General features: G+C 42.8%; 1 protein-coding gene and 1 pseudogene across 4 annotated transcripts in view; both read left to right on the top strand.

Moving 5' to 3' along the window:
• Positions 1 to 3,809: 3,809 nt before the first annotated feature.
• Positions 3,810 to 15,451, top strand: part of MCU (mitochondrial calcium uniporter) — a 208,081-nt gene continuing 196,439 nt past the window's right edge. For all 4 annotated transcript variants that reach the window (XM_030862565.2, XM_060286513.1, XM_060286512.1 and 1 more), the window contains exon 1: positions 3,810 to 3,954. In XM_030862565.2, coding sequence (XP_030718425.1) covers positions 3,811 to 3,954 — 144 coding nt within the window. In that variant the 5' untranslated portion in view covers position 3,810. The remainder of the gene's footprint in view (positions 3,955 to 15,451) is intronic.
• LOC115856363 (ATP-dependent RNA helicase DDX50-like) lies at positions 9,665 to 11,950 on the top strand (annotated as a pseudogene).

Below are 15,451 nucleotides of genomic sequence, written 5' to 3'. Positions count from 1 at the left end.
CCAACACAACAAGGACAGTGTGAGGGACTTCCCTGGTGGTGCAGTGGTTAAGAATCCGGCTGCCAATGCAGCCAACATGGGTTCGAGACCTCGTCTGGGAAAATCCCACATGCCGTGGGGCAACTAAGCCCGTGTGCCACAACTGCTGAGCATGCATTTTAGAGCCCGTGAGCCACAACTACTGAAGCCTGCACACCTAGAGCCCGTGCTCCGCAACAAGAGAAGCCACTGCAATGAGAAGCCCAAGCTCCACAACGAAGAGTAGCCGCCGCTCTCTGCAGCTAGAGAAAGCCCGCGTGCAGCAATGAAGACCCAACGCAGCCAAAAATAAATAAATAAATAAAAATTTAAAAATCGATTAAAAAGAACAGTGTGAAAGTTAGCTGCCAACCTCTCAGATCCTGAGAAATATGAACAAAGACAGTCCTATTTGAACAAGCCCTGCCCTTCTCAACTCAGTGTTTTCCCAGTGTTGCGTGCTTGACAGACATAAATAAATAAATAAATAAACTTGCAGACTGGATGTTTCGGACCTAAAAGAATGTTAGATTAGGGTCACTAAGTTATAAATGAATATGGAGTCAGTCATCCTTTGGAGGCTGGGGCATGAGTATTTGAGTCCTATAGATGGGTAGGTATAAAAAATAGGAATAATGACATCTGGAAAAATAGTGAAGCCAAATCACCAGAAAACAGATCTAAGCTGTGGTTTATGATATTTATTTAAAGGCTAAAACCCCTTTCTTTTCCCTCTCCTTCACATACTTTTTTTGATCTTTAAGAATTGCTGATCTCACTTGAATAATAACTCATATCATCAGTAAACCATGAAACATAGCCCCCAGATCTCTAAGCAGATCCCTTTCATGTTTTCTTGTTCACGTCAGTAAGCTGTGTGCATCACCTACCCTGGCTATTCTGGAATGCTTAGACAAATACTCCATTGAGTTGAGTCATACTTTGGAGCTGACTTTAGTGTACATTTTAGTAGGGAATCTAGTTAGAGTTTCACGCTCCAGAAAATCTGTTCTGATTAGTTTTAGCTAAAAGAAAAGATCAACCTGTTTTAAGGATTGGCACAGAAAACAATTCTGCAGTCATGTAGGTTTCACTGAACATATTTTTGTAATAATAAAAATAACATGCAGATGGGAAAAAGTTAAACCATTCAAAAGGATAGCTACCCCTTAAAATTTCCCAGAGGTAACTTTTTTTTTTGGTTTATTCTTCCAGAAACCACTTTTGGTGTGTGTGTGTGTGTGTGTGTGTGTGTGTGTGCGTGCGTGTGTGTGTGTGTATCTGTCTAGAGGATGACTTTCTATTGAGCTATCTACATTTTCTCCTTATTTGGCCTAGCCAACCAGCTGGTATGAGATATGTCCTTTGCAGCTGTGGAAAGGTTTTCTCTGTGAAGAGATAATTGACATTTGTTTTTTTTTAATTTATTTATTATTATTTTTTTGCAGTATGCGGGCCTCTCACTGTTGTGGCCTCTCCTGTTGCGGAGCACAGGTTCTGGACGCGCAGGCTCAGTGGCCATGGCTCACGGGCCCAGCCGCTCCACGGCATGTGGGATCTTCCCGGACTGGGGCACGAACCTGTGTCCCCTGCATCGGCAGGCGGACTCTCAACTACTGCGCCACCAGGGAAGCCCTGACATTTGTTTAGATTAATTTCTATCCCTGTATTATTAGAACTCAGTTTAGTCAGTGGATCCTCAAAATATGCAGCCTACCTGTGGTTAATCAATGGTTTCATCTTGGTAGATAAAAAATGACACATTTTGGTAAATAAAGAGGAAGCTTTTGGTAATCCCTCCAGTTTCAGATTTATGCACTTGAAAAACAAAAAAACTATCGTGGTTCTTTTGCAAATCCACAGAACTAAATCTCAGTAATGCAGGATGCATGTCTCATTTTCATATTTCGATAAATAGGGGAAAGGCAATTCCAGTAGAACTTTTCAAAGTGTAAGATGGAGTGGAGGGCACAATTCTGATTCATAGCCAGATTTGCGAAGACAAAGTAAAAACAAAACTAAAACCCGTGGTAATACTAGTAAGAAGGTGTAAAGGGGCAAGAGAGAAGGGGAAATGGCAGAGCATGGGTAAATACATAAAATGCAGATGGGATAAATACAGATGAGTGGAAAATGATTGTAAGTGAAGTTACCCCAGGAATGTCACAGATTTCCAACTAGGGGGATTAGTGTGTGCAGCTGTTGAATGGGGGCCTTATCTCATTCCTGAGCTCTCATGTTCCACTGTTGAGCAATAAATGCCTTTTGGATGAGTGGTTTGAGTGTCTCACCTGGAGAAGCCAATCATCTTACAGTTGTGGGGTGGGTGGAAGGATTAAACAAACTAAAAGCTTCACTTCATTATTTAGCTATTCTTGGCCAAAAAAGTAACATTTCAGTCAAACTTTAAAGAATATTATTAGAATAAGTGATACAATAAAATTGTGTGCGTGTTGTTTTGTTTTAAATTTATCACCTTAGGGTACACTAGAAAGATGTTTCCCAAAATTTAGGATAATACTTTTATTTGCTTACCAAACTGTTTTGCTGCTCCAGATTTTATTTTATTTATTTTTATTTATTTATTTGCTTTTTTGCGGTAAGCAGACCTCTCACTGCTGTGGCCCCTCCCGTTGCGGAGCACAGGCTCCGGACGCCCAGGCCCGGCGGCCATGGCCCACGGGCCCACGGGCCCAGCCGCTCCGTGGCACGCGGGATCCTCCCGGACCGGGGCACGAACCCGCGTCCCCTGCACTGGCAGGCGGACTCCCAACCACTGCGCCACCAGGGAAGGCCCTGCTCCAGATTTTAAAAGGAGGTGTGAGAATTAACTAGCTCATAACAATAAACAGACAGCAAAGAAATCCTCTTCTGAGGAAATTCAGGAACCTCAAATCTTTCTTTCAGTCTTCAATGAGCTATCATTATGAGCTTGTCTCTGTGGAAGGATTTTTCAAGAGAAAGGGTTATTCCAAAGTGTATTCTAATGGCTAATTTAGCTAAATTATGAAAATTAATTAAGGTAACCTTTACGTGATTTTTATTACATTATCAGCATGCTCTGTTTCTATAGTTTAATAAGTTGCACATAAGGTCAAAAGTCGTAAGAAAATAGAGTGTTGCTTCTGGAGAGTGTAAGAATATCAGTATAAAGGTGCTGTAAAAGTGAACTGAGTATCTGAAATGTATACAGTTCTGTTAATTCACTTTGATAACATGTACTCATTCTGGGACTTTGGTATCATAATCATTCTAGCCCTCCTGTACTATGCTACATATCACAGTCATTGGATCACTCCATGACGGGATAATTTCAGCATATCCAAATACCATTATTTATGAATGATAACTCTGGGCGTGTCGTTGGGAGTTCCAACGTACATAGCTAACGATTACTAATTTGGTGTCTATTTTGCCAACTTAAAACACGAAGCACAGAGCTTTGTACAAATATCCATTTCCCCAGTTACCCTTATCTTAGCTGTATCTTTGGTGAGGATTAGCCGAATCGAATATGCCATCTCTATTGGTGCTATTCTGAGGGGCTCGGGTGCCAATTACCGGTTCCCTAGAATTTGCCCGTAATTGACTATGTCCCACAATAGGTAACTCTGGAAGTGACAGGCAGTCTCTAGTGTGGTTCTCCCGCCTGTCGATTGGGCCTTGCAAGAAGCCCCGCCTCATCAACTCAGTCAAGGGCGACAGTTGGACCGGCGCCGGTGAGTGGCGGGTCTTAGCTCCGCCCCGGCCGTCCGCTGCGCTGCCTGGGTCGGCGCCGTTTCCAGTTGAGAGATGGCGGCCGCCGCAGGTAGATCGCTCCTGCTGCTCCTCTCCTCCCGAGGCGGCGGAGGCGCCGGCGGCTGCGGAGCGCTGACTGCAGGCTGCTTCCCCGCGCTGGGCGTCAGCCGCCACCGGCAGCAGCAGCACCACCGGACGGTAAGCGAGCGCGCCCGGCGGCTCCGGGGAGGGCGGGGCGGCGCTGCCGTGTGGGATCAGCAGGCGGGCAGGCCGCCGGGGCAGCGGGCGAGTTACCTCAACTCGCGGCCGCTCCAGAGGTTGCCGGGCACCGAGGAGCCGCCGTGCCCTTCAGGCGCCTGCGGCGGCAACCAGGAAAAAAGGCAGGGCGGAGGAAGCCGAGAGGAGGAGGGGCGACGGCAGGGATGTTCCCGCAGGACCGGGGACACCAGGGCGGGGAAGGGACGGGACTTGAACCTCTCTCTGACCCGCCCCCGATCTCGGTCCCTCCCTCCTTTTTACTTAACAGCTCTGCCCTATTGCTCCCGAACTGAGCCTCGTTCAAGTTGTCCCCTTTCCCTCCTCCTCCAGGCGGGTTGGGGTGTCCTGAGTTGCCGCGGCTGCCTTGTGTATGTGTCAGGAGAGTGGCAGTGCCATACTGCTGGGAACTGTCCCCCGGAGGGCAACCCAGGACCCCAGCGGGGCCGCTCCCTAGTTCTCTTCTCGACCCTCTGGGAACGGGCAAGACAGAAAATCAAACTTTATCCCCCTGTGTGACTTCCTGCGTGTGGGCATGGGGAACAGCACCCTTGCGATGGATGCTGCATTGCTTCAGGAGGCAAGCTCCAACCTCTTAGTTCCTTAAAGGTCCTCGGTGGTGCTTTTGGAGGGCTGCTTTATAAGCTTCTTCACGCGTGCCTGAAGAAGAAAGGTGGGCAGCAGGCAGAGGGGAAGAGAATATGACAAGTTGTTCACAGCGGCAGGGATTTGGTGGTTGTATTAGCCAGTTATTGCTGGCTTTCATTGGCTGGCAACGCACGGGAGTTTCTATTTGAACAGCCTTGGGGTGTGTGTGTGTGTGTGTGTGTGTGTGTGTGTGTGTGTGTGTGTGTGTGTGTGTGTGTGTGTGTGTGTGTGTCTTTTTCAGTTGCAAGAGATCAACTTGGCATGGGGTTCTTGACCTAACAAGTCAGCAGGTTCTCTTCCCTTGGACTTTCTAGACCCATGTGTGTGTGTGTGTGTGTGTGTGTGTGTGTGTGTGTGTGTGTGTGTGTGTGTGTGTGTGTGTGTGTGTGTGTGTGTGTGTGTGTCTTTTTCAGTTGCAAGAGATCAACTTGGCATGGGGTTCTTGACCTAACAAGTCAGCAGGTTCTCTTCCCTTGGACTTTCTAGACCCATGTGTGTGTGTGTGTGTGTGTGTGTGTGTGTGTGTGTGTGTGTGTGTGTGTGTGTGTGTGTCTTTTTCAGTTGCAAGAGATCAACTTGGCATGGGGTTCTTGACCTAACAAGTCAGCAGGTTCTCTTCCCTTGGACTTTCTAGACCCATACCGTTGGTCTCTGGCCAACTCCAAGAGAAAGTGTAGGTTTTATTTCCTAGGGCTAAGTTGTATAGTGTGGTAATAAGAGAATCACTGCAGACAGCCTGATAGCAGAAAGTAGTACCTTCAGCTCTCAACAAATACCCCCACCTGTCTTGTTCTGATCACATAGCTCTTGAGGGAAAATTGAACTGGAGCTTTTCAGAGGATACCCCAAGACTGATGACATTGTAAAATTAAGTGTCTGAAAGAGCAGTGAAAAGAACTAATGCTCTTTAAATGCAAGATGGTATTGTTATTATTAGTCATAGGTATGGACCTATCCTCGTTCTTATGAGAAAACTGTACTTCTTCATTTTGGCATACTGACATATTGCTTTGCTGAAGCTTTTGGGTGAGAGCCGAGCTTTCCACAGTTCAGTTTAGATTTGCATGTTTCATAGCCTCCAGTTATGTGTTTTGTTCTCTTAAAAACATAAGGCAATCCAAAAATCTGATTGCATTCCCCTCCCCCTCAAACTATTTAAAGACTTACCAAGTTGTCTTTATCTCTGTATTTTGATAATACATCTTCTGACTTTGCAGTTTGTTTTTAAGACTATTTGGGTGTGGTTATTCATTTAGCATTTTGAAATTTGTGCCTTGTATATTTTCCACTGTGCGAATCTTTCAGTCTGTGAGTGCCTTCCTTGTGCGGGTACTTCATGAAAGTGTTTTTCTGTGCTATTCTGGGGTGGATAAAAGTGATGTGCTGAATTTGAGGTGAAAGCACAACTAAAATGAAGTGTTATTTCTGAAGGGCAGAAGTGTTATATGCATGGTGACTTGCAAATGAACTTAGAATTGTAAGATTTTGAAAAAAGTTGTGCCTGATTATTTAAAATATGTAAACAGTTTTTTTCTTTTTCTACGATTGCTCCGAAGCTATCATGTATTTAGCTCTCTCCATCTGTTATTCTATGATTCCTCGCAAGACTCAATTTGAAAGGTATCTCTTAGAGATTTAACTGTTGACATTTTATGCTTGAAATTAAGACCCAGAAAGGGAGAGACTTGGCCAGGATTACACGATGAATATACAACAGTTTTAGGACTCCCACCCACTCCAGGTATTCTGACCCCCTTATTGTGTTCTTTTTATTATAAAGTACAATTTCTCCTTCACATCTTTCTCCTCGCTTATAAAACTTACTATTGTTTGTTATGAAAGTACTGGTATTTCAAAACACCGTGAGTGAGAATTCTCCTATGTTAGTTTGAGACACATGTATTAGGCAATATAGGAACAAACCACTGGCTCTTACAAAGGTCCCTGAGAGACACTAAGGTTGAATCTTGCAGAGGTGACATCCTGTGTATGTGCAGCAGATGGCACTCTGTGTCGGACTAGATCACAAGTCCTGCTTTTGCCACTTTTGTTCTGCTGTAGTAGGTATGGTAAATTAGAGCCAGGGGGACATAACCAATTATAGTACTGGTTAATTTTTTGCTTGAGAGGTATGTTTTTTGGAATTCATTTTTTCCAAGTTTGAAGAACAAGTCCAGAGCAATACAGTTCAGCTAATATAGGTAAATGTGATTGCAAAGTAATAAAACATAGCTTGTACCGCCCCCCCCCCCCAATTAAAACATCATTCAACTGAATAAATAGGAGAAAAGGTGCAGGGGCTTATTCAGTATTTGTGGCACCATCTAGTGTAATTTTTCCTTTCCTATGTGAAGAGCCTGTTATTGCTTCCCAGCTTGTGACTGTAACTGAGTCTGATGTAAAATATCTGTTGCATGCTTTTCTGTGTGGTTAGTGAAGGTGGCAATTTTCAAGGATGATTCTTTGAGGGGAACAGCCTTTCATTGTGAACTGTGTAATTTCTTTGCTAAATCAAACTGTCTCATCTCTGATTATGACAGTCTGACTGTTGGCATTTCCTAGTGGTCAACGGCTATGCTGAATTGCTAAATCTCTTACTTAAGTCTGTCATTATACTGTTATAGATTGTGGCTGTCCCTTTTTACTTTACACATTGTAGTTCTTTGGCAGTGATGTCATTTCAGTTTAACCTGAAAGTTTTTTTTTTTACTTTTCTTTTAACCTGAAAGTTTTAACAGAGGTTACATTGCCTGACACAGAGGTAAGTCCCAGTTCTTTAATTGGCCTCCTCATGATCTGGCTAAGTCTTACTTTGCCAGATCCACCCAGCACAAATACTCCACTGTACTTAAGACAGTGTCTCCTATACCCATATTAAATGTCTGTGCAGTTTTTGCAGGGGAATTTCAGTCTTAACCACTCCACTAACCGCTAAGGTTCATTTTAGGTGAGAGACTGTGACCTTTGACTCCTCTTTGAATCTAACTTCCTCACTTTACAGATGAGAAAACGGACCTAATGGGAACTGAGGGAAGTGACTTTTCTGTTATGTTTTTGGTTAATGACATCTGGGATAAAAATTCTTTTAAATGGAGGTGGATTCAAGGAGAAATCCTAGTCTGAATCTTCACATGTGTGTTTCCTAGCCCTTAATCCCTTTCCATTGTTCTATTCTGTCTTCTCTGAATGCTGATAGGACTTATTATTTTCAGGACACAGATTGCCACTGGCTTGTTCTCTAAATGTTTCATTTGTGGGTACCTTATCTTACTGGGCAGCGATTGTGTATCTTGTTACCTTTTTGTCTCTCATAGACTCCAGAGCAGTACTAGGTACGTAGATAACACTCAGACAAGCATTAATTGAATACGCACCCTTTTGTCTGCTTGCCAGTGAAAAGGTGTGCTCTACTTCCCCCCCCCCCCCCCCCACCTCCCGGTTTGACTTTTTTAATGACCTGTTGCTTAGGTAACCACATTTGGGTTACTGCTTTAAGTTTGGTATTGCCAGTGCTGTCTTTGGTTGTACATTACACTTCTTTATGGTGGACTGATGCAGAGTTGGTAACATTGGATTAGCTCTACAGTGGTACATACTTTCTATCCAAAGAAGCAAAAGTATGATAAATACCCAGATTATTAGGAATATATGTTTGAATCAGAGTCTAGATTTATTGTTGTTTTAGTTGACGATAATATTAAGATTTTGAAGGTTGTGGATAAATATGCTTAGAGCAGATTTATTATGGAAACTTTATCTTAAAATCTTGCTTATTTTGAACCCCATAAAATAGTCGAATGAGTAAATTTGGATTTAGTCAACAAATTCTGATTATTTGAACTTTTCTGAGTCTCAAGGGGCTCTATTTTATGCTTTATGGAACTCTAAGAGGGAATCTAAATAGAAATGCAGCATCAAGAATGGTGTATGTTGGACTTCCCTGGTGGTGCAGTGGTTAAGAATCCACCTGCCAATGCAGCGGACATGGGTTCGAGCCCCGGTACAGGAATATCCCACATGCTGTGCAGCAACTAAGCCCATGCGCCACAACTACTGAGCCTGCTCTCTAGACCCCGCATGCCACAACTACTAAGCCTGTGTGCCACGACTACTGAAGCCGGTGCGCCTAGAGCCCGTGCTCCACAACAAGAGAAGCCACTGCACTGAGGAGCCCACGCACCACAACAAAGAGTAGCCCCTGCTCGCCGCCACAACTAGGGAAAGCCGGCGCGCAGCAATGAAGACCCAATGCAGCCAAAAAATTAGTTAATTAATTAATTAAAAAAAAAAGAATGGTGTATGTTGAAGACAATAAATTGAATGCGAATTTTGGTTTTGGGGCTCCTACTGTTTGAAAGGGAAATCAAGGAGTGGTCATGGTCTTCTATAGTAGCACTTCGTTGATACCATAGTCTGAATAACTACTAAGATGTTGCTTTTATTTCTTTTTATATTCTAGCTTTGTGCTCTGTGGGTTTTCTTAAAAAAATTACTGTTTGTTTTCCTGTGATTAAGGACAACATTACCTTTTAAGATGTCAAGATAACCACTCAATATAGGGGAATCCTCTATTCTTTATTTGACTGATTAATACAATACTGGAACAACGTGTTATTAGGAAAACTAAGATGTTACCATGGAAGACATGTACTTAAAAGAGTCCTAGAATTTAGAGCTCGACAAGACAAGGTTAAGTAAATAAAAGTTCAGGAACAGTAAAGTGGCTTTTTCCTTGGTAGCCCAGCAAGTTACTGCAGAGCTGAAAATGGCTCACACATCTGCTGGTTTTCCCATTAAGTTCTTTTTCTATGAAATTACAAAATTCTGTGTTTCATTCTAAAAATGATTAAGCTGAGACTGGTTGTTAGAAGTGAATTGGGGGAAGTGACGCACGGCCCTGTCTGGGAGGCTGCCCTGCCCCCGCTTCCTTTCACCCTGTCGCTGCCCGCAGGTGGTTGTGGCCGCAGTGCCCAGAGGGAGGTGGCGGCAGCGGTGGCTGCGAATGATGCCTGGGAAGCTCCTATGCGGGGACATTATGGAGTTGGAGGCGCCTTTGGAGACAGCCAGAGGAAGGAGAGGCAAAAGAGCTCTGTGGATGTCGGAATTTCGGATAAGGGATTATGGACGTGTACTTCCCTTATAGGGTTGTTAGGAAGATTTAAACTAGATAAGCTGAAAACTTATTACACAATGCTGGAGCGATAGAAGGAAGTCAAGGCACCATTATGACCCAGATGAGAAATCAGAAACAAGAGGAAATTGTGTTGCAGGTGACCTGGATGCTCCCAAACCCAAAAAAAAGCTAAAATGAAAGAGAAGCTAAATGGTGACACCAAGGAAGGATGTCATAGACTTTCAGATGAATTTTCTAAATCTCATAAGTCAAGAAGAAAAGATCTGTCAAATGGAGATACTGATGAATATGAAAAAAAAAGTGAGTGTCATCCTTAGATAGTTCTACTCAGAAATCAAGTGATAATAAACTAGAAGAGACCCTAATACGTGAACAGAAAGAAGGAGCCTTCTCCAATTTCCCTATTTCTGAAGAGACTATAAAGCTTCTGAAAGGTCTAGGGGTAACATATCTCTTTCCTATTCAAATTAAGACTTTTGGTCCTGTATATGAAGGAAAAGATTTAATTGCTCAAGCACAGACAGGAACAGGAAAGACATTCTCTTTTGCCATCCCCTTGATTGAAAGACTCCAAAGAAATCAAGAGACAATTAAAAAAAGCCACTCACCAAAGGTACTTGTTTTGGCTCCTACAAGGGAACTGGCAAACCAAGTAGCCAAAGACTTCAAAGCTATAACTAGGAAACTCAGTGTGGTGTGTTTTTATGGTGGAACATCATATCAAAACCAAATGAATCATTTTCGAATTGGTATTGACATCTTGGTTGGGACCCCTGCTCGTATCAAAGATCATCTGCAGAGCGGCCGATTAGATCTTTCTAAACTGCACCACGTTGTGCTGGATGAAGTGGAACAAATGTTAGATTTAGGTTTTGCGGAACAAGTTGAAGATATTATCCACAAATCCTACAAAACTGATTCTGAAGACAATCCTCAGACTTTACATTTTTCTGCAACTTGCCCACAGTGGGTATACAAAGTTGCAAAAAAATACATGAAATCCAGATACGAACAGGTTGACCTTGTTGGGAAAATGACTCAAAAGGCTGCAACTACTGTGGAACATCTGACCATCCAGTGCCATTAGTCTCAGAGGCCAGCAGTTATTGGAGATGTCCTTCAAGTCTACAGTGGGTCTGAAGGGAGGGCTATTATCTTCTGTGAGACCAAAAAGAATGTAACTGATATGGCCATGAATCCACACATAAAACAGAATGCCCAGTGTTTACATGGCGATGTTGCACAGTCACAAAGAGAAATTACACTGAAAGGCTTCAGAGAGGGTAGTTTTGGTGGCAGCCAATGTTGCTGCCCGTGGTTTGGACATTCCTGAGGTTGACCTGGTTATTCAGAGTTTACCTCCACAGGATGTTGAGTCCTATATTCATCTCTCTGGATGCACAGATAGAGCTGGTTGGACAGGGATTTGCATATGTTTTTATCAACCAAGAGAAAGAGGTCAACTAAGATATGTGGAACAAAAAACAGGAATTACTTTTAAACGTGTAGGTGTTCCTTCTACAATGGATTTAATCAAATCTAAAAGCATGGATGCCATCAAGTCTCTGGCTTGCATTTCTTATGCTGCTGTTGATTTTTTCTGACCATCAGCTCAGAGACTGATAGAAGAGAAAGGGGCAGTGGGTGCATTGGCTGCAGCATTAGCCCACATCTCTGGCGCATCAAGTTTTGAACCACGTTCTTTGATCACCTCTGATAAGGGGGTTGTGACCATGATTCTGGAAGCCCAGAAGAAATACAGGATGTTAGCTGTGCTTGGAAAGAACTTAACAGAAAGTTGAGTAGTAATGCTGTGTCCCAAATTACCAGAATGTGCCTCCTAAAAGGAAATATGGGCATTTGCTTTGATATTCCCACAACTGAGAATGGTTACAGGCAGAGTGGCATGATTCAGACTGGGTACTCTCAGTGCCAGCCAAGTTGCCTGAAATTGAAGAATATTATGATGGAAACACATCTTCTAATTCCAGACAGAGGAGTGGCTGGTCAAGTGGCTGCTCAGGTGGTCGATATGGTGGCCGGTCAGGTAGACAGAGTCGACAGGGGAGTCGGTCAGGAAGTCGACAAGATGGTAGAAGACGAAGTGAGAACCGAAATTGATCGAGAAGCGGGGGCCACAAACAGAGTTTTGACTGAGATAGTTAATCTACCAGTGTGAGCTTGCCTATTTCTGCCTAATCATGTACATTATCCACCAAAAATTAGGTCATCATAGTTGAGGTCTGTGTCTGCTGTTTGCAAAGAAGTTGGTTGTGTTTTTTTTAAGTATTTCGCAAGAATGGTTGTAAACAAATCTACTTATCCAGTTATACCTTTGAACAAAAAAACCTCCTTTAAAAAAAAAAAAAAGTGGGCTTCCCTGGTGGCGCAGTGGTTGAGAGTCTGCCTGCTGATGCAGGGGACATGGGTTCGTGCCCTGGTCCGGGAGGATCCCACATGCCGCGGAGCGGCTGGGCCCGTGAGCCATGGCCGCTGAGCCTGCGCATCCGGAGCCTGTGCTCCGCAACGGGAGAGGCCACAACAGTGAGAGGCCCGCGTACCACAAAAAAAAAAAAAAAAAAAAGTGAATTGGGGTCAGATTCTTCCAGTAAGACCCTAAAGTCAAACTGAATCTTGAATAGTTACTTCCTGACTTAGATCAAGGTTGAGGACATCTGATAAAAAATTGACCTCTGCAGCTGAACACAGAAGGGAAACAATCTGTTTATTTATTTCACTGCACTTTGCTTGCATTCAGACAGCCTGTGTAAAAATGAAAGTTGACTTCAAGCAAAGTAATTTTAATAAGTTTAGTGAATTCTTGACTCATAAACCGTGTACAGGCTTGATTTTTTTTTATTGATAAAAGCATAACTTGGTAAATTATATCATTGACTGGGTCTAATAGCATACTAAAGCTGAACTTCTTCTAATACAGTTCTGGAATAATTGGATAATATGACATTGCATTTTGACATCTCTCTTAAAAATAAGAGGCTTTTCCAAAAGTTCTTTAATGACATTAATAATATTTATTAATCCAAAAGAGTGAGGTCTTTACCTTTTATGCTTCGTTACTAAAGTTTTCAGTTTTTACATTTTTTAAATTTATTGTCCACTTTATTTTGGGGAGAGCACTTGTAATAATCACCAGAAAATTGTTGAGCAGAGCCCATTGGGTGTATGATACTATCCAGAGGACAGTCTCAAATGTACAGTCCTGAGCCGTACTACCTTATAGGTTTCAAGATTTTTTTTTTTTTTTTTGCGGTACGCGGGCCTCTCACTGTTGTGGCCTCTCCCGTTGCGGAGCACAGGCTCCGGACGCGCAGGCTCAGCGGCCATGGCTCACGGGCCCAGCCGCTCCGCGGCATGTGGAATCTTCCTGGACCGGGGCACGAACCTGAGTCCCCTGCATCGGCAGGCGGAGTCTCAACCACTGCGCCACCAGGGAAGCCCAGGTTTCAAGATTTTTTAAATTCTTTTTTTGCCTTCTCAGACAGGCCCACTTTGTATAATACTTCCTACTTACCTATAGTAAATGGTGTTACAGGATGTTTAAGAGTATTAATGTCTGCTTTAAACTTTAGAGGAAGTTAATGCAACTGATAGTTTATAAAATAACAGGAGAGCAAATAGGTCAGCTGAACTACCTGACCTGTAAAGATAGAGGAGTAGATATGGAAGAAAGCATCTAAGAGCTAAAGGCACTGTGTTTCCATGTTTAATTCTCACCATAACCCTATAAGAGGTATTATTGTGCTAGTTTGATATATTGTGCTAGTTTGAGGAAATTGAGGACGGGATAGGTTCATTTCTTCTTACGTGTCATAAACTGTTTTAATGATAGGGATGCAAAGATGGACAAATGTTTTGGAGCTGGGATTTAAGCCTACGTCTGGCTAGAATTAAAGCTGTACCATGCTTGTTGTCAGTGTGGGTCTTCCTTCCTTTTCAGCACCTGCTCCTTCAGTTTTGTTACTTTCTCAAGCATCTGCTGAAGTTTTTTCCAAGACACCTCACCATCCCTCCCACTGACTACATTTCTTAAATCTCTTTCTCCACCCTCTCCACCCCCCCAGGTATTAACTGATAAGAGTCTAAGGTATTACGCCTACCCCCCACCCCCCTCCAAATCTTTGAAATTTACTTTAAGATTCTAAAAAGTCCCACCCAGTAAACCTGGTAATTACTGACCATTGCTTCTATATCAAGCACTTTTATAACATTGTGTAGTATACTCCACAACAACCCTTCAGGCAAAATACCATCCCCATTGTACAGATGAGAAAATAAAGACCTAGAAAGGTTAATACCTAGAGTCATTCAGAATATATCTGTGGAACTCCTACTCTGTGAGACACTGTGCTGGTAAGGAGAGATGTTTCTGTTGTGGTTCTAAGAGTTCACAGTCTGGCCAGGAGACAAGACTATAAACAAGACTGTAACTGGCTGTGCTTTTTTTTTTTCCCTATGGAGGTCAGTGGGAGCACTTAGACTTACCCGAGGATGTCGGGGAAGGTTTCACTGGTGAGGCCTTGCTTGAGCTGAAATATGAGGAAATATAATGTGTGAGGGACTGAAAAGGTTGGTTCATATTCCAGGCAGCACTAGTATCTAACATGACAATATGAGGGAGTATGATGTATTTGAGAAACAGCCAGTAATTTGTTACAACTGGATATGAGCAAGAATAGCTGAAGATTATTAGGCTGGACAGTAGCAGTGATACCAATAATAATTAATATTTATGAAGTGCACCATGTGCCAAGCACTGTACACAGTCTCACTTAATTCTTGTGACACCCTGTGAGTAGGTATTGTTATTATCCTCATTTTACAGATAGTGAAACTGAGTTGCATCAGATTGGTAAGTGATTTGCCCAGACAGTCAGTTAGTGACACATAGCTAGTAAATGACTTGCCTAGGATAACACAGCTAGCGAATGGCATACCCAGCATATAAAACCAAGTAGTCTGGCTACAGAGCCTGTCTCTTCACCACTTGCTGTGGTGAGGGATCAGATTGTGAAAGGACTTGTGAAGGAGCTGACATTTTATGATGTAGTTCAGTGATTTTTTAAAAAACTCAACCCACAGTAGAAATACCTTTTATGTTATGATTGAGCACATGCATGTGTGCATAAAACTAGGAAAAGTCTCATGAAACAATATTTTTACTATGTATGCATAGTTTCTGTTCTCTTTTCTTAAGGAAATTCTGGTTGGGACTCATTTAAATTGATTCTACAATTTAAGCCACAGTTTGGAAAATTACTACTTGTCCGTAGGTGAGCATTGGAAGAATTTCAAGTAAGGGAATCACATGGTTATGTTTGTGCTTTTAGGTAGGTCACACTGGCAGCAGTGTGAAGGCTTAATTGGAGAGGATGGGACTGGAAAGACAGACACCAGTAAGGAACATCTTAATGGACCAGGCAAAAGATGTCTGAACTAGGACAGCAGCCTTGACGATGGAGAAAAGAGAATAGAGAGAAGGGAGATATAGGAAGTAGAGTTGATAGTCCACAACTAATCATCAAGTTCTATCACTCATCTACTAAGTACTAGGTAGAAAGACAGTTCAATTCAAGACCTGTGTTACTGTGTTACTCAGGTACTGAAATTTTATTTCTTGACTTTTTTTGTGTGTTCCTT

Source organism: Globicephala melas, chromosome 16 (genome assembly GCF_963455315.2).
Source record: "Globicephala melas chromosome 16, mGloMel1.2, whole genome shotgun sequence".
Taxonomy (NCBI): Eukaryota; Metazoa; Chordata; class Mammalia; order Artiodactyla; family Delphinidae; genus Globicephala; species Globicephala melas.
Note: the sequence above shows the minus strand (reverse complement) of the source record. Positions and strands in the feature narration are given on the sequence as shown.